Source organism: Rhipicephalus sanguineus, chromosome 8 (genome assembly GCF_013339695.2).
Source record: "Rhipicephalus sanguineus isolate Rsan-2018 chromosome 8, BIME_Rsan_1.4, whole genome shotgun sequence".
Taxonomy (NCBI): Eukaryota; Metazoa; Arthropoda; class Arachnida; order Ixodida; family Ixodidae; genus Rhipicephalus; species Rhipicephalus sanguineus.
In genome coordinates this window covers 47,807,589-47,835,534 of record NC_051183.1, presented here as the reverse complement: position 1 = coordinate 47,835,534, position 27,946 = coordinate 47,807,589, and the positions used below count along the sequence as shown (strand labels likewise).

The 27,946-nt window shown below is 49.8% G+C and overlaps 1 protein-coding gene across 1 annotated transcript; it reads right to left on the bottom strand.

The window, feature by feature from the left end:
* Positions 1-491: 491 nt before the first annotated feature.
* LOC119401830 (phosphatidylinositol 4-kinase alpha-like) lies at positions 492-27,749 on the bottom strand. The gene is made up of 16 exons (XM_049418225.1): positions 27,628-27,749; positions 25,621-26,037; positions 22,882-23,304; positions 20,665-20,952; positions 19,845-20,046; positions 18,134-18,354; positions 17,495-17,605; positions 16,204-16,499; positions 14,455-15,358; positions 12,791-13,666; positions 10,094-10,563; positions 8,462-8,860; positions 4,391-4,961; positions 3,540-3,830; positions 2,320-2,631; positions 492-984 (listed from the first exon to the last, which is right to left on the bottom strand). Exons 1-16 carry the CDS (start codon positions 27,676-27,678, stop codon positions 538-540), a joined length of 6,279 nt encoding a protein of 2,092 aa, XP_049274182.1. The 5' UTR covers positions 27,679-27,749; the 3' UTR covers positions 492-537.
* Between the last annotated feature and the right edge of the window lie 197 nt (positions 27,750-27,946).

Genomic DNA, 27,946 nt, shown 5'->3' with positions numbered 1-27,946 from the left:
GGTTATCTATATAGTACTTATATTCAAAGTCGAATTAAAACCAAAATATGCGAATTTACACTACGCACGTGGCGTAACTCGCTCATCAGTCTACGACCGCAATTCCCGGCTCCTTTCCCAAAGCGCTACTGCCGACTAATGTCCATTTCGCTAGCCAGAACTTCTCCACAACTGTACACCCATGTCGATGCCAGCGTCCCCTAACGCTAAACGGCCAGAAAGCTCGTGCCGTCCTCGTCAAAAATCTTTAGATAAAGCTTTGTGGTTGTTTCACAACCAGCTTAAATTTGCCTGCAGGGCTTAATGGAACCGCGTCGCGTGGCTCTCAGTGAAAATATCCCGGTGTCCCACGTTGCGGTTCCCTTCTGGCCACATGACGACGGCTGCCAATGTCAATTTACAATGTGCGGACAAGCATCTTGCGTTCCCCTAGTCCAGGTTCTATTTGTGATACATCTTTCTGGTATCACTCCGGTAGATGACGCTTCTGATTCACCTTCCTCAACCGGCACATCGTTCCTGGTACTGGTAAAGACCTCAGTACGGGATCTGGTTCTGGTAGTACTGGATCATGTCGTACGTCCTGGTCCTGATGTTGAGGTACGAGTCGTTGATGATTTTTATCATGAAGGCCGCGGCCTCACGCTCCGTGGCCGTGGGCGCAAACCGCAGCCGGAGCAGCCGGACAGTCTGTCCTCGGAAGCAGGGCAGACCGGTGTCCAGCATCAGGGAGACCAGGGTGACCACGTCCTCGCGAAACGGTCTCACGGCCAGGAAGCAGCGCACGCAAAGTTCGGTGAACCACTTGAACGGCTCGGCCTCCTGCTTGCCTCCCATGATCATGACCATCTCCTCGGTCAGCTTGATGTCCGGCTCGAAGCCGATGTTGCCGCCGGGAGAGCTCTCGAAGAGGAAGCCGAAGTCGATGTGGATGATGTGGCCGTCTTCGTCCAGAAGCAGGTTGCCGTTGTGACGATCTTTCACCTGATAGTAAAAAAAACAGGGCCCGTATTCACAAAGACGTCTTACACTAAAAATTTTCGTAAGTGAATATTTACGCTAATCACGATGCGGGACATATCATAACGAAGGCAGCTGACCAATGGTGAAACGCACTTACGAAAGTGAAGTTCTGTGAATTCGGCCCCAATTTAGTAGAAACTTTCGACAACGTTGGCCAACGTAACCAAATTGCTCAGTGCTTACAGATGAATGCATTACTTTGTCAAACACAATTAACTGTTTATATATTGCAGGATTACGTACGGGAGCCAAGTTGGTTTGGTTTCATAATTATAGCAAAGCAGCGCTAGAAAAAACGAATACACAATGTGTAGCCTAGTGCCAAAGTGAATGTGTGTCGTTTTGTTGTCTCCGCCATGGCGCGTCCCACATTTTCCTATCATCTTGACGTGGTTTGCTTCACACATGCGCCAATTTTCGCTTGACTGATACAGACTGCCTATAAAGAACACATGCAATAAAAAAACTTCAGTTGAGAGTACAGCGCATGCCTTCTCTTACTCTCGTTTCTTGTGTATTCGTTGTCAAGCGCTCCCTTACCATAATTATGTCTATATGTCTACTGCACTGATGTTACTGTTATTCCACATTGTCATACCAACCAACACGACCAACTGGCAGTCATCCACATTGTCTGTTGGCTTATAAGGCTGTATATCACAAAACATGCCCGTCAAACAATTCCCCTGCTTTCGTTCTATTTCACATGTATTGACACAAGCAAATATACGTGTAGCTACCTTACGCATCTATTATATGCTATGTCGTTGTGTACACACGACAGCATAAGTTTACAGGACGTGGGCTCCACTGCAAATGCGAATTTCTTCTCCGTTAGGGAATGACGCTTCTAATCTAGCGGGTAACTGTATTGTCGGCCATAACTATACAACAGGCTGGAACATTTGATTGGAGGCTGTGTTCCGGGAGGAAGCAGGAATATAGGTTTTCCTAAATTTTCACGTCCCCTGAACATTTCTTGTTGAGTGTACAATGCAAAGGAAATTGCGCAGTACTTGAATGGGGTTTTGATTTTAGGAGCCCATCGGTTTTGTCAAGAGTGCATTGCTTTCGTTGCCACATTTTCATCGGTAAAACGGATACGCTAGCTCTCTTGTACGTAATGTCCACTTGACGTTAATTTTTCTACAGGCTCGCAGCTTTTCGCAATCTCGCCAGCACCATGACTGCCTAACATTTTTCTTGGGAGCGATTCAGGCTTAGGAAGCTTTCATGAATACGGATGCTAGTCTCTAGCACGTATAAAAACGAAGTGGTCTAAGTTTATCGACTGACCTGCAGGAGAAACATGGCGACGCTGTAGGCGGCCATGCTCTTGACGAAGTTGCTTCGCGCCTCCTGGAAGCCGCGCGTGGACTCGTCGCCGTACTTCTGCAGGAAGTACTCGTACATGCCGATGTCGGTCTGTCGGCCCAGCTGGTCTCGCGACGTGGTGTCCGGCACGCACTCGATGACGCCGCAGCCGGGCGACGTGGCCACCACGCGGTACGGGAACAGGTACACGTCGATTCCGGCGATGCTGAAGACGTTCTTGAAGAGCGCGATGACCTGGAGCGCCAACATGTCCTGTCGCACGTCGTCGCCTACCTGCAGTAAAAATACAGGGGAGGAGGAGGGTGACAAAAATGTAGGAGCCCTTCCCATATTGGGAAAATGGGGGCAAGTGAAGCTTGCCCTGTGCGTGCCTGACCTACTACCTTTCTTTCTTTCTTTCTTTCTTTCTTTCTTTCTTTCTTTCTTTCTTTCTTTCTTTCTTTCTTTCTTTCTTTCTTTCTTTCTTTCTTTCTTTCTTTCTTTCTTTCTTTCTTTCTTTCTTTCTTTCTTTCCTTCGTTCTTTCTTTCTTTCTTTCTTTCTTTCTTTCTTTCTTTCTTTCTTTCTCTTCCTTTCTTTCTCTCTTTCTCTCTTTCTTTCTTTCCTATTGCTCAATGCTCCCTCCTAACACTTTCCTTCCTCCATTCCGGGACTGGGACTTTCATCCCCGTGCTTAGCAGTGTAACACTTCAGTTGCTACAGGCAACAACGACGGTCATGCATTCACATCCAGGCAACAATGATACGTGGCAACCTGAAATGACAAGTGAACTCGATAAAAGATCAGATTGCCATATCAGAAACAGCTGATCGCCGACAAGGCTACGATTGTCAGAGCATCAGCTATTGGGGAAAGGCGCACACTAATACGCATGTAACCGGCGCAATCTCGAAGGCCGCATTTCTGTTAGCTCGCGTCGCGCCTGGCTTTTCACGTACATCAACACCGCCACTGAGATCGGTCACTCATTACAACCTTGGTTTGAAAAAAAAACTTATGGAAACCAATCGTTGGCGGTGTATTCAATTGCGGGAGGCGACGGCGGATCAATCCATCGAGTGAGGAGAATAAGAGGACGGCTATCGCCTTCGAGCCGTCTTAGGCGAATTCATAAGGGACCCTGTGAGTCTTTCTTAGGTTTCAACCGACTTTACAGTACGCCGAACTGCTATCTGCACCAACCTTGAAGATGGCGGCCTGCCAGTGCTCTCTGCGCAGGTCCGCGGCGGTGAAATAGCCGGCGTCACGCAGGTCCTTGTATCCCGCGGTGGCGATCTCCTGCACCTTCTCGATGCCCACGCTGCGCACCTTGAATTTCGCGCGGAAGGGCGCCTTGGCGGCGCTCTGCATGGGCGCACCAGACGCGTAGTCAATGTCCACAATGATCGCCTCCGGGCTGGAAGGCAGGTACGACCCTTGCTCAACCTTAATCTTGGACAGCTCGCAGAGGCAGGCCCGCTTGCGCTCCGGACCCTGATGAGAACAGGAAGAGGTGGACTTCAAAACGCATACTTTTCAAGACCACAGAACGCGAGCGAACAGGACTCCGGGTTATGCACACGGCTTATAATATAGGTCGGTTGAAGGAAAGGCGTACTCCGGATTACATGGCGTGGTCGCCCGCACTCGTGCGCACCGCATATCTCTAGAGGGGATCAGCAGACGGCCCATACATTTGCACGTGTACGCTCTCATAGCAAAGCTTGCGTGGAAGCGAAAGACAGAACGAAGGTCACTTCGCTTGCTGTAGCGGCAGCTTTTGTTTACACCGGCCTTTTTTTTTAAGTTACGCCAAGGCAGATGCTAAACGAGTTAGCTACTAGACTCATTTCGTCTAATGTTCCGATTTGTTGATATCGCATTCGTTGCTTCCCCCTTGCGGCGAAATTATGGCTTTTTTGTAACACCACAACGGGGCGCTGGCAGAAAACTACACAGTTGTGTAAACTATTAGTGTCGCTGTTAACAGCACATCAGCACAGATGACGGCGAGCAACCGGTGGACCATGGCTTAACCAAGATCAGTCAGTCACCTTTGGAAAGTGTCTCAGCACGCCGGAGATGGCGGTGATCTTGGTGAAGAAGTCGAACTCGGACTCGTAGAAGAGCTTCTCCTTGCCCGACAGGTTGCTGACCATGGAGTCGATCATGGAGTTGAACACCTCGTACAGGTCGACGTCCTTCTCCTGGCCGTCCTCATCGCGAAACATATTGGTGCGCATGTTCCAGATGAACTGGTGCGTCAGCAGCTGGCTGATGTTCGCCGACGTGATGATGAAGTTTCGGATGTAGCCCATGGTGTCGTAGCGCACGGCCTGCGCCAGCTGTGGGATGTAGAACATGAGCACGTCCGGAGGGCACGCCGAGAGCACCCGGATGGCGTACTGCGCTGTGATCGGGTGCGGTGAGTAGAGGCGCGAGAAATAGGCGAGCACTTTGACGGGCGACACCGGTGCCCAGGCCTGCAAATAGGACAAGTCCGGGTTGTCCTCGAGCACGAAGTCGGGCGTGACCATGTACTGCAGGGCCTCGGGTATGTGGCACACGAGGTCCGGGTTCGCTTGGACCAGTCTGGTGACTTCGCTGCGAAGGGCGTCGGACGACCTGTGGTGGGAAAGGCGAATGGTTTGTTCCCGCGCTGCACAGCTAAACGCCGAAGATAATTCTTAACGAAGCGCGAAAAACGTGACGTACAGGCGCATGTCCGAAATGTGCCACTCGGCTGCTGGCCCTCGGGTCTTGGATTCGACCCGGCTTGCGGCGATCGCATATTGATGGAGGCGAAATGCTAAAGGACGTCTACTGTGCGATGTCAGTGCGCATTAAAGAACACCAGACGGTCAACATTTCCGGGGCACTCCATTACAGCGTGCCTCATAATCGTATCGTGGTTTGGCACGTAAAACCCCTAATATTATAAATACTATAAAATATGCCAGATAACTTTTACGATGGTACCGGCATTTAAGTGGCCCCATAGCCATTCGCTATACGCTGGAGGCTTTCTTCGCGTTCTTTAGACGTCACAAGATCAATTACATGGTGGCGTTTTAATACTTGCACGATTCTGATTCGATCTCGCCTCAGTACAGCATACACAAATACACACACAAAGCAAGCCTACAACCATATATATATATATATATATATATATATATATATATATATATATATATATATATATATATATATATATATATATATATATATATATCTTTAGGTGTGCGTAATACGATCGGTTACCTCCGTTACTGTGTAGCATCCTGTTGTGATGCAATGCGTAGGGCCGTTCACGGGTGGTCTGTTCAAAGTATGGAATGAATGTGTGGGATGGTGAACGCGATTGGAAATGGCAGAAAATTAGTTTGATGTTATTAGGAAATTTGTTTAATGTTATTAGGAAACGATCACAATGGCCCAAATACAAAAATAGGTCCCTTTTTAAAAATCATAACGCTCAAGTCCTCGAATCCAGCATCAAATGTATAAATGCCACACCGTCTCCGTCTCTTTAATTGATATCTCTGGCGACATAGCAATATGGCGATGTGGAAAGTACTCTGATGCGTAGGCTGTTTTCAGATTGGCTTGTTTGTTCTAACAAGCCCTTCAAGCGAGAGGAATGCTCACAAAAGCAGAAAATTGCGATTCATCAGCTCGTAACACGAAGTTACGAAGAAAATTATAATGGACATCTCAGAAAGGAAGCTTCGCATTTGTTCAACGTGCACTAAGATATTTGTTTTATTTTGCTGTTGACCCTTCAGACATAACTTTGTTTTTGTTATCCCGCTGTGATTCGGACAACGCGTACGGTGCCATTATCGCGAGCTTACGCATTCAGTCTGTAGTCAGGTACAATTCTAGAAGGCAGCGGCATTTCCAACTCACAGGTGGCTGCACACAAGTCTGCACGAAGTTCGGTGCGAAATTCAATGAGCGCGAAACTGAAGCATGAAACATTAATTATCAGAATATTTGGGCTTTTACGTCCCGAAACAACGATGATTATGAGGGACGCCCGGGTGTAGGGCTCCGGAAATTTCGACCATCTGGTGTTCTTTAACGTGCACCTAAATCTAAGTACGCGGGCCTTTAGCACTTGGCCTCCATCAAAATGAGGCCGTCTTGGCCAGGGATTCGATCGTGCGACCTCCGGGTCAGCATTCGCTCATCACCACTAGACCACCACGGCTGGTAACATGAAATATTTAATTTCATTTCCTCTTCTCATAATTATCCTATGATCGCGAAAGTTAATGACAATAGAGCTCTCAAAGCATAAATTATCTGTATGAGCCGATTTCACGTATCTCTTTAGTGTCCCTTTAAGTTCTATTCAACCGTGTATACACCAGAGCACGCCTGTCTCGCACCCAGGCTGCTGGCGAGCCGAGCGGATACTCTCGCACCCAGACGCCGGGCTGCCAAGGCGCGCGCGGGCTGCAAGTAAACAGGGCCAGCTGCAGTTCTGAGGCTTTAAAGTGCGAAAAAGTACCCATTCACGCCGCTTCAGCGTATAAGAGCTCGTCTGGGCACTACTGCGTCGTATTTGGATGCCAAAACAAGCAGCGCGAGATAGCGTTGTCTGCGACGATTACGACGCGCCACGGAAATAGTGCCGGTGCGGTGTTTTCAGCTTCGCCGCGAGTGGATAGCTGGGATTTAAGCAAAAAAAAAGAAAAGTAGGAGCCGAGTGAAAATGCGCGAGTAAGTACACTAACTGCGTGTATTCTGCAGTGTGATGCCCACCTATTTCATTTTGCGAACCTAATTTGCGTGACACGCATCTGGGTCGAAGGCAGGCGCGACCTTTGTGTGGGGGTGCACTTCATACCTTTGAGCGTTTGCTTTGACGAAAATCTAGTGCAAGGTAGTGCTTTCAAGCACAAGCAATCAGCATGCTTTGCCACTTTCAACGTAGTATTAAGCTTTAGTGCTTTTGATGGCATCCACGCCTTCGAGATTTCGTCTTCAAAAGGTAATGGCACGGTGCTCCTCAACAGCTGGCCAGAATTTCGTGCTTTCATTTCAGTGTTTGATGTCCCCAAATTTATTTGGACAGGAGGCATCCAGCTGTACATAATACATATATTGGCACGTAAGTAAACAGTACTCGCGCCAGTGTCCTTTACGTCGAAGGCGTAGCTAACCGGCTTAACTAAGAGTAGCACAGTTTCGCTTGTGAAGCACCATCGTTACAAGAATAAAATCGCGCAGGTAGCTTCCAAAAGGGATCGCTGAACGATACTGCAGGTTATACTCTCTGATAGCACGCTTTTGTGAGCAAGACGCATTATTGTGAGAGCGCTTGTGAAACAAAAATTACGTTCCGCGAAACTACCCGTAAAGCATACTCTAATTATTACGCGATGCATGCTGAAATGATGAGCGTTCACAAAACTTTGTGCACAACTTGTAATATGGGGCAACGAAACATCGTTTCACTCTTTCGCGAGCTGCACTGCAATTACGATTCACGCGTACTACAGCGATAACGTTTTTTTACAAATATAACAGCGTACGTATCTGACGAGGTTGCTTCCGCAGCCCACTCAGCACGTACTGTATACATTGTGGACTTGCATGAGCAAGATGTTCTTGATGTTCCAATGAAATCAGCGAAAATGTCCAGGCTAGAAAAAACGTGAAACACGCTCTACGACGGGCTGAGTTTCGGGAGTTTCACGTTTGCTCTGTGTAGCGTCCGCTGGCGTGGCAGCCCGCGCATGTTGTTTCGTCGCGTGTGCGATAGATGGCGCGACGCGCGATGCAAATATGGCGATGCGCATGGAATTCGCTGTGTTCTGGTCTATAGTTGTGAGTGGTGTGTTGGGCAAGGTTTGTGGGGACTGCTACATATGGCGCTACGTGCCCTGCGCATCAACTAGCCGCACAGTCAGCCACATTGTGTGTTTCAGCTTTGGGTAATCTCGGTTCGTCGCTGTTCAGTCGGTTCACTTGGTTCAGATCAGCCGTGGACGCCGGCGTGTAAAGCTGTTGCGTAACAATGTGTAGGCATAACTAAGCCTCATTAAGCAAATTTCCTACTATGCGAGTCTTCCTGCGTTCAGCCTAAGCCTGACATAGTTGCTACGCGTTACCGAAAGCGACTGGGCAGGTAGACGGCCAGCAACGGCGAGAGGTTCCAGGCGCACTGGACCATGTCAACCCAGCCCCTCTCAGTGATGTGCTGGCTCCTCCAGGCGCTGATGATCTCTTCGCCGGGCACGACCCGGTCGGGCAGCGAGAGCGGGTTGTACCACGTGATCAGGAACTCGATCTCCACCGACAGCAGCGCCAGGATGAGCGACCGCTTTCGCAGGTACTCCTTGGCGTACGCCGAGTCCGAGACGAGCGGCGTCTCGCGCATCTCCCGCGACGTTGTCGTGGTCGTGGTCGTCTGTCGGGTAGTCGTCGACGAGCTCTCGGTCGACGGCCGGCTGTAACCCTGCTGCTGATAACCGGCGGGCGTCGTTGGGAACGAATCTGCCTGCGTGTAGCTAATTGGAGAAGGTCGCGTAGCCTTCTGTTACATATATGACAGTCTTCGAGCTCTACCCATCCTAGCTATTCGCAATATACTTGAAAGACGTGGCATGAGGTTACACAGGAGAAGATAAAAAAGAGGGGACCGAAAGAACGCCAAAGGCTCTTGAAGACATGCGCAGACCTGGACCTGACCGAACGTGTAGGAAAAAGCATACAAATTGTAAGGGATCTACTTTAACTACCAAGCAGGGAGCCAAATTTCTCCTAACCGTTTCTGCCCCTGTCACCATGACAACGTGCACTCCGTGCCTCAGGTTTCGGTTTCATGCCCTGGAGTTGTGAACGTTTTATAGCGAAAGGTGTTATGAAGTCACAACAACAGCCGATTTTGGTGGCCGCCGCCGCCGGCCACCAAAATTGTCAGCCGCCGCCGGTGGCGGTTTCCGTAACCGCTATCGCGCACAATGGAAAAGAAAGATACCCAGGATCGGGAAGGATTTGATCTCAAGCCGTCTGCGTGGCAGTCCAGTGTTCTACCACAGAGCCACGCTGGTGCTCAAAACTCCTTCGCAAAAAGACCCTATACAGGCGTCATGTCGGGCAAGGAATCACGTTAACAGATGTAATACAGCGTGGTTGAAGAGTAAAATAACAACCAGGCGTCACACGATGTGAACTGCGTAACGAGTGGGTGGCTTAAAGCTTCCCACTCATTACAAAAGGCTCAGCCATAATTCTTTGTAGTCGTCAGCCACAACATCAACAAAGTGCAGATAAAGCCTTACCGACGCGTAGTAGGTACCTCGCTACTCCACAGAATGTTGAATAATGGCATAGTGGGTATGGAAGTGGGTATCTGGCAACTGTACTTGCAGTAGCCGCCCCGAAATGGTTTACAACGGACTACAGAAAGGGCGGTCCTCCGGCTTTCTCTGTGACTGTACTGCATGTTCCATGCGGGCCTGGCGTTTCTTTTTTTTTGTTTCATTCCAACGTTTGGTTAATTTTTACCACACTACATCTTCATAACTGAATGGGCCAGCATTTTCAAAAACATTCATCTTTGAAATAGTAAACCAAATATCATGAAACTTCAGAATAAAATGTTAAGGGATTTTTTTTTCTATCATCACACATTTGCGGCACACGGTTGTCTTCTGCATTAAAGCAGCGTTTTGGTAAGGACTAAAGGTACCTTACAAATAACGGCACGTTTTTGGAATGACCCTTGATTTCTGACATACCCGCTCTCAGTCGCCGTGCTGCCCGCCGACGACCCTTGGCTGCGATTGGACAGCTGGTTGCCCACAATATCCTTGCCGAAACTGGTGCGGCGCAGGAACTTTTTGTCGTTGTGCATCGCCATCCAGAACTTCACCATCATGAGGATGCTCTCGCGAAGTTTGCCTCCGCGTTCGGTCGGGAATGACTGCGGGCCGCAGAAGTAGTCCAGGCAGGCGGAGTAGATGCGCTCCCTGAGGATGCTGCGGATCATCTGGCTACTCAGCGCGTCGGCGTCGCTCTGCAGCAACGACACGGCGCTGCTCAGCAGGTTGAACCTCGTTCCCACCACCGATATGTGGCGGCAGCTGAATTTTTCGTCCCCGATGGTGGGCGAGAAGGACCGGTAGAAAAGGTTGGTGAATATCTCGATCTCGGCCTGGCTGCTGAACTTTGCCGATTCGATCTTCTCGACAATGAAGTTGACCCACACCTGCGTCCGGAGAATAGCTCTTGTTCGCAAAGGAAGGACTCATCATCATCATAATCAACCTGACTACGCTCACTGCAAGGCAAAGACCCCTCTCCCCCTTTGTGCACGCCTATGCTCTCAGCTAAGAAACTCTCAGCGTTCGCGCTGCAATATTCATGCCTTTCCCTGAGAGACAAAAGCACTTTGCCACACCTGTCTCATACAAACGACATAAGCAAAAAAAAGCAGTGTTGGCGGTAACGCGTTACAAGTAACGACGTTACCGGTAACGCGTTACTTTTTTCAGTAACTTAGTAACGTACTCGTTACTCTTTGGGAACTGTAACGGGTAACGTACTTTCGTTACTATTTTTCGGTAACGTGAGGCCTCACGTTACTCGTTACTTTTCATTCCAATTATCCTCGCAGTCCTACACAAAATTAGTTCGTCTTGTAGGAGCGCCTTTCTCAGAGCTCGCCCCGACGTTATTTTGTCCCTCTCCCTTCATTCATACTCGCACTTTGCTTCGGTTATATTGTCGCTGCGGCAGACTGCTGTCGGCCTGCCAAGCGCTCACAAAGCGAGCCCGCACGGGGTCCTTTTGCGCGGGGGAAATTGCAATGGGGAGCAAACTGCCGAAATAGTTTCGGCTACCTTGCTATCGAGTTTCCGTTGTCGTTGACTGACTATCGAGTTTCAAGTTGTCGTTGATTATCGATGAAGTGAAGCGAAATGCAGTCCTCCTATCCGTCAGAAGTGAGCTCTCGAGATTTCCTAGGCTTATGGACACCAAGGCTAGGTGTGAGCTCCAACACAACGGAAGATGACTTCTTCGGAAATGCCTTCTCGACATCATCGCCATCTGAAGATGAGAGACTGTCTCAGTACCGTTGGTGTCGCATGAGATTGCGTTGAGCGGGCTCAAGGAAAACTTTCCGCGCGTTCACCAGCTCTTCCTGACAGCGATTACATGAGTACCATATAGCGCATATGTCGAGCTCCTATTTAGCATAGGTGTGGACGTATTCGCTAAGAAGCGAGTCAAGCTGTACGATGACAGCTTTGAAATGCAGCTGTTGCTTGCATTCAGCAATTTGTAGTTACATTAGGAAGGTGTCCCTGCAATACCCTAGCGTTGTTTATAAACTTAGTATTCAGAATTTGTTTCGCTTCTTGCTATCTACAACTTCGACTACGTTTTTGGTTATTGAATTCCTGCGACCGAGGCTAGCGCTGAACACCTTCACATACACAGACGCGATCCTTGCGGTAATTATACAAATTAAATTGAAAAAAAGAATGTCCATATGCGCAAATACTTTTCCCTAGATTTATGCCATTTAAACATTTATTTACTGCTAAAAAATTGCGCATTTATTTTGTAAGTAAAAGCACGCCGTCATAATTACTGCAAATTTGTTCAGTGACGTTTTCTTTGCGGATAACGTTGACGATGAAATTCATCACTTTTATTTTATTGTCGCACCGCGAAAAAATGACTTTCCCATGCAGTGTCAGAAGCCGTCACATGTAACTATATAGGCAACTTTAGCCAGTACTGCCAAGGTACGTACAGCGCATTTCTGCGAATTATTCTCGTTAAAATTATATCAGTACTTCGAGTAAAATTGTTCTTTCGGCTAGAACTATTATGTTAAATATAAATATGGGCTTTATAAAGTTGCTATTGTACCTTCCGGCTGCGAAGGTGCGCTGATTAAGATCTCTGATCATGGAGTAACGGCAGAAGTAACGTCCGTTACTTTTTTTCGGTAACGGTAACGGTAACGCGTTAACTTTTTTTATGGGTAACGTAGGGCGGTAACGCGTTCCTTTTTCTTTAGCGTAACGAGTAACGTATTTAGTTACTTTTTTTCGGTAACGCATACAACACTGAAAAAAAGTAAGCGTTTTAATGTGTCTGCCTTTTCGTGTGTGAACGCTTAGTTGTGTTCGTGCTTTTCAGAAAACATGAGCAATCCCAAGAACTAGTTCTGCTAAATCCTATTCTGTGTTCTTGCACTGTTTCCTCACGGTCTTGCATTCTATCGTGGCAAAAAAAAAAAAATTCACCCAGTTCCACGCCAGGGAAACCATCGGACAGCGAAGCTGTAAGCGCGCGAATGTGTGTGATTGGCTAGCGAGGTCACGTGCATCATCATTTAGCGTCATCAACATCATTTCGGGCATCATCATTTAGTTTCGGGCCCCTAGAGAGCTACGAACTTAAAATAAAATGACCCAAACCTCGTGTGGCGCGATGTAAGGAGACTTCGGGCGCAAGTCGCTCTTCTCGCCTACGGCACACGGGTCTGTCTGCACCGGATCCTTGGAAAAGAGGCCCAGCTCTCGCTCGACCGTGGCCAGCCACGCGTTGGACATCTCGTGCAGGAAGCGAAGTTCCTGTTCGGGCTTGGCCGCCAGGAACCACTGCCAACAGTAGATGGCATTGCGCGTCGGCTCCTCAGAGAAGTACTCGACGGGCGACCAGCACAGGGCCCGGAGTAGCCTCCGGTCCAGGCCCTTCATGCTGACCAACAGGGCGCATATGCGAAATATGCACCGCTTGTGGAGCTTCTTGTTGGACGTCTTCCAGCTGGTGTGGAGCTGGTTGAGCAGCTTGGCCGCGAGCTCCTTCCGCGTGTACTCCGTGTTCTTGGAGCTCATGAGCAGGCCTGCCACTTCTCCCGAATACCGGCAGCGTATCTCCATGGAGCAGACAAACTCGGAGTAGTCCTTCTTTACGCAAGCCGGCCACCTTTCCAAGAGGGAAGTAGACTGCGGCGAGGAACTCGCGTTGAGGCCGGCGAAAAGCATGATGCTTTCGATGGCCAGACCCACGCCGGTATGCTGGGTCAGCGCTTCGACCAATTCCGAGTTGGTGACCATGTACTCTTGTAGGTGGGAGCGCGTCGCTATGGGCGCCCACTTGACGGCCTCCTGAACGATACCCTGGCAGTGGGCGGCCAGGTCGCGAACTATGGTCTCTCGGCCCTCCATGGTGTCGGTTAGTGTGATTGAGTACGGAGTGAAGGGGACGATCACCTCTTGACCAGTTTCGTTGGGGTCCAGCTCCAGGGAGTAGGCCAGCGCCTGCAAGATGTCCAGCATGGCCCAGAGGACCTGCCCGAATAGCGGCATGATTGCAACATACGTAAGAACAGAGCAGTGCGTACGACAAGCAACAACCATTTAACAAGCATTCTCTAATGGCTGACATCAGTTTGTCACCACTGCTTAAATGTGCTGTTCTTGAATCGCATTGCTCACAGAGAGCCGAGAAACTCACGTAAGATGTCTAACGGGACCCGGAGAACATGCCCAGTGGGCGGTATGGATTATAACGACAGAGTTCAAGCAAAACGAAGCCCATTTGCCTCTTCGAGGCATGGAGGCGACTATTATCGAAAATTGTTATCGTGGTAAGAATTATATGGTCGACCCGGGTGCATTTTTTCCGTAACCTTGATTTTCTCTATGAAGTCCAAGTTCTGCAATAACATTTCGCGTGCACCGCAACTATGCTGTGAGTGCGTGCGCTCCATACAGTTCACAACTATCTCATAGCCCGACGCAGAACCCCGGACGCATCGTTTAATTCGCAATAATCATCATCGGCCTGAGTAAACCCACAGCAGGTCAAAGGCCTCTCTCACGTTTCGCCAAATAACACGGTCCCGTGCTTGATGCAGCCACGTTTACCCCGCAGACATCTTAATCTCATCTGCCCACCTAACTTTGTCTTCCCCTCGCGCGCTTGCCTTTTCTTGGAATACAATCTGGGACTCTTAATGATCAGTGATTTTCTTGCCTTCGCGCTGTATGACCTTCCCATGCCCAAGCCCATTTATCTTTCTTTCTCGTTTAACTATCTGATCTAAATGTGCCCATTGATGCGCTACACGTCTCACCTTGCGGCTCCACAACAAATGTGGGAAGCGATCGATGAAATTCGAAATGAACTTGTCGGCCACGCGCCGTATCTGCTTTTCGGGGTCGACGAACTTCACGAGGAGGAAGACAAACGCCTCCTCCAGTTCGGCCTCACGATCCTCGTGCTTGGGCTTGTCCTGCATCACGTCGAGGAACATTTCGAAGACCTTATCGGCAACGGCCGACATGCAAATGAACATGCCCCCCTTGTCCTTCTGTATGAGGGGGAACTCGAGGTACTGCATGATGGTCTGGTACGGCGTCTTGGTGGTCACCGAGTTCTGGATCCTCAGGGCTTCCAGGTCGTTGACGGACAGCAGGTAGGTGGCCTGCATGAAGTTCATCTTGTACAGTATGGTGCTGATCTCGGTGCCTCCCTTGAGTTCCTTGAGAAGCTGGAATTTGACGTCGTTGAGGTCGACGATGGCTGCGGTCTCGTGACGCACGGGGTTGTTGAACTGCAGGATGGGCCTCAGGTGTTCCTTGCATACCAGGATGGGCGACTTGAGCGCGATGTCGGCGGTGCCGTAGTACCAGTCGATGGGCCACACGCCGGACAGCACAGTGAAGCCCATGAGCGAGGCGTACAGCCAGAAGTCCCAGAAAAGTTTGTGTATGCGCGGCTTGGCACCCACGACGGGGTCCATGCGTTGAACCAACGCCGAGATGACAGGTATGAGGACACCCATGTTGGCGGCGCAGCCAGAGTCCTTGAAGGCCAGCTGGTTCTCGCAGTAGCGACAACCGTCAAGTCCGATCTGCACGAATAGCTCGAGAAGCGTACTGAGCATCTCAAGCTGCTCGTCTGAGCCTTCGATGCCCGAGGCCACCTTGACAAGAACCTTGATGACGGGCAAGGCTACGTGCTTGTAGCCCTGAAACCTGAATGTAATACAGTCAAGGATGTTCACGTTGTTTGCTGCGAGAGGACATTTAATGCAAGCATGGGGATCGGGCTAAGCCTACAAAGTAGTCATCTGTTGTGCCCCAAGGAAGGCTTTCTGCCTTAACAGAGTTTTCGTAAGTGAAATAATGACGTAAACATCAAACACCACTGGCTATCAAAGCCGCACTGTGCCACATCTTTCATAATATATTCGCCATTTTTAAGGTCAGAACAGTTCTATGGGAAGATTAAGGCTCCAGGAAATTATTTTGGTTTGAAAAGTTAAGGCAGCTTCGTACTAGAGGTACCAAGCCTATCGCCGCGCGCCCGGCATTTCCTGGTCACGAGCGGCCTGCGCGTTATCAGCTTGACGTAGCCTGCATGGTAGGAAAGTGGCGATCACCGAGTTTTCAAGAAAGGAAGCGTAAGCAAGCCAGATGGCGATCATTGTTGGGGGGCAAAATGACGCCTTTTTACTACATCTGTTTTTTTTTTGTTTTTTACATAGTGTAGTTCCCCAAGTTCGTGGTAGCCCAGATCACCGCATTTGCGGTATTCAGTTAAACCCTAACATACCAAAACCGTGATATGATTATGAGGAACGCCGTAGTGGAGGGCTCTGGAAATTTCTACCACCTGGGTTTCTTTCACGGGCTCCTAAATCTGAGTACACGGCCCTCGGGCCTTTTTGCCTCCATCGAAAATGCGGCAGCCGCGGCCGTGATTCGATACCGCAACCTTCGTATCAGCAGTCGAGCACCATAACCACTAGACCACCGTGACAGGTAATTAAAGCCTCTTATTGCCCGTCCTACAAAGAATGTCTGCTGCGCAAGCTCACTTGACGTCGGAGTCCGCAATCTTGGCCTGCACGGAGTTGGAGACCAGCGTGACCATGGTCAGCATCTTCATGATCTCGTCCCGGACGGTCCGGTCCACCTTGGCGACCAGCATGCGACCCATCTGGTCCACGATGAGTGTGTCCAGCGTCGAAGGAGGTTTGCAGAAGCGCTGCTGGAAGAACTGCAACACCGACTTTTCCGTCTTCGGCGTGCCCTTTAGTGCCACCGCCATCTTGCCCAACGCCATCACCGTGTTGATGGCTATCAGGGCTCCTTCGCCACCGCTTATTTCAGCCTGCACGAAAAAGACGAGAAGACCACTCCGATATGCCTTCAGCTTCACAAGATCTACTTCTGTGGCGCGATTGGTCGATGTAGGGCTGTGACGTCTGTAACGGTTCACATTGATCATTTGCGTGCGGCTGGATAGAACGGACCACTCTTCATGTTCAGCGCAAAACAGGAACACGAAAACACAAGGAAGTGCACGACACAAGCGCTGTCTAACAACTGAAATTTTAATGGAAGAAAAGTGTCATATATAAGCACACAGAAAAAAAACCACAAAAAAACCACAAAAGAAAACAAAAAAACACAAAAACCAAACAAAAAAATCTTATCCCCCACTAGCCCAATTTGCCACCTTACTTCAGAACGGACCACCTCCGTTCGTTTTGAGAACGCGTACAAAATCGCGCCACAGATGGGCTAAGTAGTTGAGCTGACTTGCTAACTGCGAAAAAATAAAGAGGAATAATCTAGTCAAAGATACTCCCCCCGCAAAACTTCGCGGGACACGAAGTTTTCGAGAGAGCTATATATTCCCGCTTTGTGTGGAAGTATACCCTGCATTTAAATGTTCCAGCCTTTTACACCTCTTGCGACCTATACAATTACCCGCTGTAGATTGGGAGCGTCTTTCACTATCGAAGCAGAAATTCGCATTTGCAGGGAATGCCCCGTCCCGTGAACTTTTGCTGCCGGGTCTACAAGTCCTCGCCAGATCTCTATGTTGTTTTCTACAGTGCTAGCGCGTACTTCTTTGACGTTAAAGCGATCTACTACACGGAAGCCTCTAAACGGCTTCAACAGTACAATATTTAAATGACATGTCATCTACATACTGCACTGTTGTTCAAAAATATTACACGTCCTCTAAATGTAGCACTTCAGCTCAAAAAGCCAGTGCGGGGTGACATAGCTTTTTGGACAGCTGAAGGCCTTTCACTACAGGTGAATTCGTCCCACACGAGAGCTTCCGCTAAATAAAATCTTCTCTATCGCACGTACCTGGAAGAGTCTGTTTGAGGCAGAGGCCAGGTACGCCTGAACAATTTCGGGGTCGCGCTCAATGCCCACTCGGAGCACTCCACACAGACAGTCGATGCCTGCATCGCGTACCTGCAAAAATATTTTTTATTGCGAATCTCTTGCCAAGATATCGATAGATGTAGGTGCAAATGCGTTTCAAGCAAGCTTTTGTAAATGGTTTAAGTCTTCAATGTTGCCACGCGCCCTCGTTGACTGCCGCCTTCTTGATCGTCACAACCACGTGACAACGAAGCTCCTTATTCAGCGCCAAAACCACGGGCAATGAAGTTGTCTGGCGCAGGATTCTAGAACAGAGCCACACCACCTACTTTTTCTGCGAATTACATTTCAGCGCATAGCGTACTCTGCAGTAGTCTACGTCACTTAAACGCAGACACACTCACGAGCGCAGACTTACAATTATATTGCGAGTCTGCTCTCGTGTGTGTGTCTGGTTTTACATGTGTGTCAGGTTGCGCAGGTTATTCCTTTTTGTGTTAAGATACACCAACTCGCCAAACAAGTTCTTTTAAACTTCATATATTTGGCCTGGGATTAAACTCTTTGCGGGGCTATGGCTCTGCTGTCTAGAAGCTTGGTGTGCCAGATAAGACGCACCTGTCTGAGGGCCGCCTGACAGATGGACCTGACGCCAGCGTTGTCGCCGCTGACGAGCTCTTCCATGCATTGGTACAGCTTGAGCAGGACGGGCGCTGGAGCACCGAGGAAATCGCGCGCCGCCAGCATGCAGCCGTCCACGATCAGTGGGAACATCTCGGCCAGCGTCCTGACGCCATCCAGGCAGCTGATGAGGATGGGCAGGTGACCTGTACGAAAATCTGGAGGTTGACCACGCTTCTCCGTTTTATTGCGATAGCAATTATATGGACAGTCTCGGCTGAATTTTGCCGTCGCCGTCGCCCGTCATGCACCGTATATGTATAATATGTATATCTCCACATCCCCTCTCCCCTTTCCCCCTCTCCCATTTCCCCATCTCCACTTTCCCTCTCCCCCTACCCCTCTCCACTTCCCCTCTCCCTTCTCCCTCTCCACTTTCCCTCTCCACCCCCCTCCCCTTCCCCCCTCCTCTTTCCCTCTCCCCTCCCCCTGTCCACTCTTCCTCTGAAACGCGGGCTAGACATACCGAAATTCTCTCCTGCGCAATGCCGCGATGAGCACCAGCGCATGCCCGTCCCCTCCCCCTCTCTCTCCTCTCCTACGCTGCCCCCCTCTCGCATGCCTGCCGACTGCGCTCCCCGCTCGCCCTGTGAGAATGAACGGCCAGGCTAGGGGGAAGACAAGACGCGCGTAGCGTTCCTCTTCGGCTTCCACGACGCCAGGTCGGTAGCATACCCAAAGAACGCCAACGGAATGCGATCGTGCAAGTGCTCCGGCTTCGCATCGCCTCATGCTCCCCTTTAGCGGGAAATGGTGTAATTTTCTTGCTATCGCATTCATTGCTTCGCCCTTGCGGCGAAACTGTGACTTTTTTCCTTAAAGGGACACTGAAGTGAAACAATGAATCGGTTTTGATTGATAAGCTGTAGTCCGAGAACTCTAATGTCTATAATGAAGGAACGAAGACAATGACAGGGGCTCAACGATCATCATCACGAGCGGAGGCAATAGAGATCTGCGATCGAACACCACCATCTTCGCCCTGTGTTCATTTCCGATCTGCTGCCTGTTTCTTAGGCCTGCCCAATAAACCTCATTACATGTCGTTAATTTCGCCATCATCATCAAAATCGGGGTCAAAGGTTCATTTTTAAATTTCGCGCTGAAATCTCAGCGCGTGACGTCACTGCTTTCAAACTATTTGTCATATTTTGGCGACATTTGCCCAACGAAATTTTCTGAAACTTGGTGTGTTAAGTCTAAGGCCCCCTTAGAGGACAATGTACTTCAATTTTACCTCAAGGAACTACGTAGGACCTAACAGACGGTGTGAAAGAAATATGACGTCACGGCGTTTGTTGAGGGCATTTAACGGTGGCGTCGCCACCCGCATTTTCTTTTTGCGCCTTTTCTCGCTTAGCAATCGTATTCTCGCGGCAAGAGTCGGGACTTTGGAATAGTGGAAGAGTATTTGACTAATATGCGATAGCCAAATATTATGCCATAACCAAATACTTCGTCACAGCCGATATCGCGACGGCTCGCGCTTTCGGTTTCGTTTTAAGAACAATAAATGCTAGCGAAATGAAGCATGAACAACCACAGTTTGTATTTAGTTCTCTGTAGCCGATAATATGCTATATCTGTGTGCGTTATAGGGAGCTTCGAATATATACGGCCTAAAGATTTTCTACGAGAATAGGCGTACCGAGTGCGAGTTTGAGACCGTGTGCCGCTTGGAGCTTCTCGCTGAGCTTGCCGCAGAGCAGGTCGGCGCCGTTCTCATCCACCTCGGCCCAAACTAAGATCTCCACACACGTGGCCACCGTTTGAACGCTGGCGCGGAATCGGTGCACACAGGTGTACTGGTGGTCCTTCTGTTCCTGTTCGCTCGCATCGTAAGCCTTCACCTGTCACCAACGAAAACAGCGCGGGGTACATTACAATGGAGTCGCGTCGTTCTTTGTCGTACAAAATAACGGGGCCCGGTCTGCACCAGCAAAAATATACATACATATATATACATAGCGAGAGGTTTTTACCTTGCCAGGCATTCCGGTATACAACGGATTACCGGGTGACCGGGCGACGACGACATCTCGTGACGCTTTGTGCAACCACAATTATAGACATTTTATTTTTTCGGCAGGTGTCCTTGAGGAACAAAATGTTTGTAAGGGTTGAGTAATTCGATATTGGGCCGCTGCCAGAATTAGACGTACCGCGCTCGCAACAGCAAACAATAGAAAAATACTAGAAAGGAGGCCATAGAACAGAAAATGGATGATCGCAAAACAATTCATATAATCGCAAGAAAAGAACGCGCAAGGATAGATAACATCACGTATTCACACGAAAACAACAGAATAGCAGATAAACACAAGATAAACACAAAGGAAACACATGTGAATCAATGCTCCGAAGCTCGTACAACTTTCACAAGTGGTGAAACTGGCTTTGATATTTTTTTTACTAATTTACAAATGTTTCTCGGGCCCATCTCTTCGAAGACTTCGTGCGCCACTCGCCTGTATGTCCTTCTGACCGGCAAGGAAGAGATGCTTGGCGAGCTTCTGGATGTCCTTCGCGAGACTGCAGAAGAGCGGCGAGTTCTTCTTCCACTCCTCCTTCTCGGCAAGCGTGTACGAGCACAGCAGCTCGTGCAGCAGGGTGATCCAGACCAGCTTCAGCATCTCTCCGAACGAGCGGTACGGATTGGTGACGATCTGTGCGGTATCGTATGCGTTGATGGCGCACTGGTCGAGGTAGTCGATCATCTCGTCCGACAGGATGCGGTCCGCGTACGCAAGGATAAGCTGCGAGTCGAAGCATCATCATCATCGCCATCATCAACGTGACTACGCCCGCTGCAGGGGCAAAGGCTCGATCCTCCCATGTTTCGCCAATCAACCCGGTCCTGTGCTTGCTGTGGTCACGTTTTTCCCGAAAACTTCTAATCTCGTCTGCCCACCTAACTTTCTGACTCCCCCTCGCACGCTTGCCTACTCTTGGAATCCATGCTGTTATCCTTAATGTCCCGCAGTCATCTCGCCTTCGCGCTACATCCTTTGCCCATGCCCATTTCTTCTTGATTCCGACTAAGATGTCCTTAACATCAGTCTGTTTCCTGACCCACACTGCTGTCCTTTAGTCCCTTGAGGTTACACCTATCAGTTCCCTTTCCAAGCAATATCCTCGATATAACGAACTTCAATATAACGAAATTCTCGATATAACGAAGTATTTCACTTTTCACAAGATCATGTCCATGGAACAGCATGTACTTTGAACCTCAATAGAACGAAGCGTGTTTATCCATGATTTCATTATGACGAAGCTGAAGTGCTTCCCCAGAAGAAGACAGAGGCGATAAATACAAAGTTCTGCTAGGGTCAGCGGTGATATGGTTGAGTTGCACGCAGTTTTTGCGAACGCTAATTCTGTTACCACAGTGCGCTGGACCTGCATTTCTTTCGGATTCACGCGCGACGTTCGGCCGCTGTGAAGACTCCTTCGCCGGCGCAGCATCAAGCCGCGGTTGCCGGATCTCAGGTTCAAGAAAATTGATTTCCTTTCGCGTTATCGAAATTGGTTTGTTGCGCCGCCGTGTTAATTATACGTTCTTCCGACTCTTCATGTGCAGGAAAAGAAGCTTTTCATGAATATGTTTTACCTAAAGTTGAATTTCAGTTTAAGAAAGTTTCGATATCGCGAAGTAAACTTCCGATTTACGGACATCGATATATCGAAGTTTAATTATAGTCCGGGAATAAATAAAAGCAATAGTCCGGGAATACAAAACCTCAGTACCACGAGCGCTTTTTTATAAACGTGCTTAGTTTACTTCATTGTCAAGGATCGTGCAAGGGAGCCAATGGAGATCATCCCATTGATCATTCAAGCCAAAAGATATCGAGCTACGTGCCTATAACTGAGTTCACTGGGAAAGCTCGTGGAAGAGAGAAAATGAAGGCTCAGAATTTTAGTAACCTTAATTTCTATTGGAGACCCTTTAACCATTTGAAGCATTTTCCTTGAACGTATCCAAGCTTCTTATACCGCTATGACACGATCGTTTCCAATAACCACTGAAAAGGGAACGTCATTTACACTCTCCAGTTCCGTTCGCTTCCTTGCGCGAGACCTCACAATGGAGTCTACGTCGACGGAGGATTCGAATTCGGTTTCAGTCGTTATTTAAAATGAGGTTTCGCTGCCGTACATACAGAAGAGCCGAGACGTTCAAGCAGAGTGCTACGATAAGCACAATTCCCACGCTGGCTGAAGTGCCATGCGTTGCAGCTGCCGTAGACAATAGCGTCAGATTTCCGTCTAGTGCATTAAAATGGGACTTCATGGGACCAGCTGAAGTTTATTTTGAAAAACAAGCAGATAAGAAAGAAGAAAGGAAGAAAAGCTAGTCATAATCACTAACTCGTGGCCACGAGATTAGCACATGCTTCACTAAAAAGATTTTTAAAAACATTGATCAAGCTACAAGGTACACATGACAGACTCATCTTGTGCTGTCGCACGTGCTCAGCAGGTAGTTATACTCTGTCCCATAAGCTCGTTTGTTCCTCTCGTCCTTGGTTCTACTCGTGAGCACTGCACGAACTTCATCATGAACGCCAACCAACCAGCTCAGTTTACTATCTTAACGCAAATGTGAATCCGACAAGCGGAGTCCACCAGTACTTGTCAAATTCATGCTAACGCCCTGCCCGTGTCTACGATTAGCCCACCTGGATCTTGTTGGCCGAGAACCGCGCGTGGTTCTTGCTCGCGACTTCGGGTCGTTCCGCGATGACTCGCAGGTTGCTGAAGGACGAGCCGAACGTCCGGAAAATGAACGTGGACGCGTTGAACTCGATGGGCGTCGTGATGTTCTCGTACGGCAAGAGGCCCTCGCGTCGCTCGCGAGCCGCGCCGCGGCAAGTCCTTGCCACCCAGTAGTCGACCATGGCGCGGCGCGACACCATGTTCGGGTTGTACATCTCGGCGCGCCGTTTCTTCCTGGCGTAGCTCTCGACCCCCAGCTCGTCCTCGACGAAGTCCACCTTCTCCGGCGGCGGGAAGATCCGGCAAATGAGGAACGGCAGCTCGACGCTGGCGCGGCCCAGCGCGCGGCACGTGCCGATTATCAGTGGGACCACTGTCTGGCCGACCTGGACCGAGAGCGGACAGGACGAATTCGAACGCTTAGGAAACAATAAAAAAGTATAGGTAACGGTCCCACACTTCAATCGTCAAACAAAGAGAGAGAGAAGAAACGTTTATTGAAATTAGGTTGCTTATGGTTATGGCGGGTGGTGCCACTTTTCCAGGGCCCCACTGGCTACAGCGCCTCGCCGGGTCTGATCAACGGACCAGTTGGCTTCCAATTTCCAGTTCCGTGAGCCGCGCCTCCCACGACCAGCTTAGGGGAGTGTTGTCCAGCAGCGGCGACATGGCAGCGTCCGTGCGTGGTGTGCACTGATGCGCTCCAATGTCGCTGTCGCTTCGCACCACGGACATTTGTTTCTGTGTCTTTGAGGGTACATTTTGTGTAACCTGTTTAAATATGGGAAAGTGTTCATTTCCAGGCGACGCAAGTCCCGTGCTTGTCTCTTGCCTAAATAACGGGGATAGCAGCGAGTACTTTTTATCCGCAAACGCAATGTCCGGTCACATTGAGAACGCTCGGAATCGTGCAGCCGCATGTACCCTTTGCACTCGTCGATCTTCATCTTACAAATGATAGGTGTGTGGTCCCTTCGTTGATCGGCAGAACAAAAAGCTAGGTTGTGAGGCACAGCTTGTGGGGGACTCAAGATTACATTTAAACACCTTGGGCTCATCGACACGCACCTAAATCTGTGCGCGTTGGTGTTCCTGCATTTCGGTTAATCCGTGACCACACGGGGACGTCGACGCCAACGGCGTGAACTTGCCTCGAGTACCGAGAGCCCAAACGCATGCGTCTGTGAGATATTAGCATATCGCAGGCACCCCCCGCCCCCCTCGGGAATCGCCTTTTGGGTGTTGTGCCAGTGGGAAAAGAAGACGACGTTCTATGTTCATGTGTGCTCGCCTGTGGGGCATAGCTTGCATGTGTGGTTTTGTAAGTTAATATGGTGCTCCTAATACATTACTTTAATATTACAACGACCTGTGACTCTATCTCCGAGGAAGACAACAGATGGTTGCCTTTGGGTAACAAACACGATATGAGAGACTGCCAGGCACGTAAGCAAGGGCCCTCCCCCCCCCCCCCCCCCCCGAAATTCGTCCAGCCTTTTATATTCCCGGGCAACTTTTTTTCTTTTTACCATGAAAACACTTTCTTTCGAATAATTAGGCCTTGCCCCCCCCCCCCCCCCCGAAAAAAAATCCTGGCTACGTGCCTGGTGACTGCATCAGCTTATAGTTATTGTAGAAATGAAAAGACGTCATGGCTGCCATGTGTTGAAAAGCCAAGTAGCAGCCCTCACTGGGATTATCTCTTTTGACTCTCGCGGACTGCCCGAGGCAGTGCCGCCGGTGAATACGCGTTGCGAATGCGGTGTCTTCGATAACCTGACCGGGACGGCTTTATCGAAGAGGTTTACTGAGAGTTTGCTTCCTTCACACCTGTGCCCATGGAGTTATATTACTGGTAACAGTTCGAACGAAAGAGGGGGATAGATCGATGGATCGTTTCTTTGTTAGACACAACCTAGTGAAACCACCAGACAATGAAGATAAGTCCAGTATAAGGTACATTTGTAGGTTTATTTAGAGGTTTTAACTGCAGTGTAGTAATTGTGACATAAGTGGAATGAATTAAAGTAGATAAAAAATCAACTTGCCACAGGTACGGACCGAACCTGCAACCGGCAAGGAAAGAGTGTTCCGCAGTCGCCGTCATGGCTGCGAGCGGCGCTGGCTAACACTCCCAGGATTACATAAACACAAAGACCAGATAAAGTGTATGGGAAAGCGACCGCCGCTGTAGCTCAATTGGAACAGCATCGGATGGGTCATCGGAAGGTTGTAGGTTCGGCCCCTACCTGCGGCGAGCTGATTTTTCATCCACTTTAATTCCATTTGAGTCATAATTACTATACTACAGTTAAAAACATACAAGTAATGTCCCCTGTAGCTAATTCCTTAGCTTCATTGTCTGTTGATTTCATTAGATGGTACCAGTTCTAGTTCCGCAGTGGCCATAGGCGTGCTTCGCAGCGGATGGGAAAATGAAGCGATACCGTGTTTCCCACAACGGCCTGTACTTTGGCTTTCCGGGGGTAAAAATTGGAAGTAAATATCTCTTGGAATGCAACACCAGTGGCCGCAATTATCGTCAAAAAAACCTGTGTGGCAGGAGTAAAAGTATGGTGCAGACTTTGTGCCCCCCCGTTTAGTTGATTTGTGGGGTGGGAGGGGGGTCGCCTCCCCTGCCCCCTCCTGGCGCCCTCATGCGCACGCCTATGCCTATGGCAGCGACAGAGTGGTACACTCGCCTTGACGTTGAGCGTGGCGGCGGTACTCGACGGTTCTGTGCTGGCCGTGCTGGCGGCGTGAGCGCTGGCGCAAATGCGCACCAGGGCACCGAGAAAGTCGACCTGGCAGTTGGTGACCTCCTCGCCGAGCTCGTCGCAGAAGTACGCCACGTCCGACAGCACCGTCTGCAGCAGGAAGCAGAAGCGCTCCCTCACGGGAATCCTCTCGTCGGGCTCGTACTTGACCTCCTCGACGAAGCTGGCCTTGAGCAGGCCTCGCAGCAGCTTCATCAGGTACGGCACGATGCGTTCGCGGTGCTGGAAGCCGGATTCGACCAGGTACACGCAGAGCGACATCGTGGCGTCCTGGCCTCGCTGGTCGATGCGGAACACGCCGCGCGACATCTCCACGGGGCAGGCGGCCATCACCTTGGCCACCTGCACACCCCCAACATTCGAATGACTAGTCAGTGATTATTCGTGTAAATATGAGGAAATTTGGTTTGGAGTGCACGGACCGATGTCTAGCCGCATTAAGTTGAATCGCTTGGCGCAAATACTAAGACAAGGACAAGAGATGAACCTTCGTGAACACGAGGTAAAGCGTGAGCCGACGTTTCGGCTAGCGGACATTTCTTCGTGGCTGCAACAGCTTTCCTTAGCGCGTGTGCGTACATGCTACTACTCTTCCAACCCAAACAAAACAGGAGAAAAGGGCAGCTGTCTAAACTGAGGTGGGGGGAGGGGGGGGGGAGAAAGAAGGGGCGGCGGGTCCAAGTTAGGTGAGTCAAAAACAAATAGGAAACAGTCAGTGAAAACTGAAATGGGAAGCGCGGAGTTTGGGGGGGGGGGGGAAGGGGGCAGGGAGTGTTTGCAGGACAATGATAATTCAAGAAAAGCAGCACAAGACGCGGACAGGCCTCGCAACTACATTTTATTCTTGCCGAGAGCTCTACTTCACAACCCTCAAACAAGCCGCTAGTGGATATTATTTAATTACGTGGTGTTCCTACAAATCATTTGCTTTCTGAGCCTTGTACGCAGCCTTGAGGGTTGTGAAACAGAGCTCTCGGGTGAATAAAATTTAGTTGCGAGTGTGCGCCTGTCCGCGTCTTGTATTTGCGCCAATCAATTCAACTTCAGCTACATAACAATTAGGCCGGCAGCAGACACTGTTAGGCCATAATAGCTACTGCACGTTGAGCGTGATGTACTACATAACAGAAGTCTGTCATTGTTGTGGCCAAGGTTCGGAAGTTTGTGCAGGCTTCATTACGGCATTATACTGCCTTGTCCGCTAGTTCAGGGACTGCTAGGTATGCGGCCCCGGGGAGAAAGTGGGTTCTGCCTCCTCCCCCCCCTCCTCAACCCCGTAACCGACGCCAATGAATGAGTATATGCAAGTTAAATATTATTTCATCATCATCATCATCAACCTGACTACGTCCATTGTAGGGAAAACTCCTCTTCCATGTTTCGCCAATCAACCCGGTCCTGTGCTTGCTGCGGCCACATTATACCCGCAAACTTAATCTCTTCCGCCCACCTAACTTTCTGTCTCCCCCTCGCGCGTTTGCCTCCTCTTGCAATCCAGTCAGTTACTCTTAATGACCAGCGGATATCTTGCCTTTCAATATTTCAATCAGTGGTCTAATATTAACGGAGAAAGGAAGACAACGATGTTTATACTTTTCCCTTTCCCTCTCCAGCTGACTGTGCCTGCTTGTTGTACGTCCGAAGCCACATAATCCGCCTTTTTAATTTTCCTGTGCTGCCCTCAGCCATTTTGGTAGGGAGGCGGAGCTTCGTGGGGTGATCTTGGAAAACCGGGCACACTAGACCAAAAGCCTCCGAGATCAAAAGGCGTGCAGAGAGTCGAGACGCTACCACAGCGCTTCGCGACCTTCCCGCCAGGAGAAGGGCGCATGCGCCGTGGCGCCTTTAGAAAGGCAGATTCGTATATTATCCCCTACCCAGAGGCTCGCCCACACCCGAAACGTTTCGTTCCCTATGGGGCAGTGCGGTCACCTTGGGCCATGGCGTCGGCTGAAGGCGAGCCAGGCAGCGGGACAGTTCCATCAGTCCGTGCCGGAACGCCGATCGCTCCCGTTCCTGAGCCAGCAGGCCGCCGCTGTTGGGGAGGCCGCCGCCGCCGCCGCTGGCGCCAGCAGCTGACGCTGACGTGCTTGGCGTTGGTGCAGTCATTTCGGCCATGTCTGGGCCGAGGGCAGCTGGCCCTCGGGTGAGGAGGCCTCTTCTGCGCCGCCTGCTACACACTGACGCGCCCGCCTTCGATTGTCGTCTTCCTTGTCCTCCACTGAGATGAGCAGCTTGTATTCTGACCGCC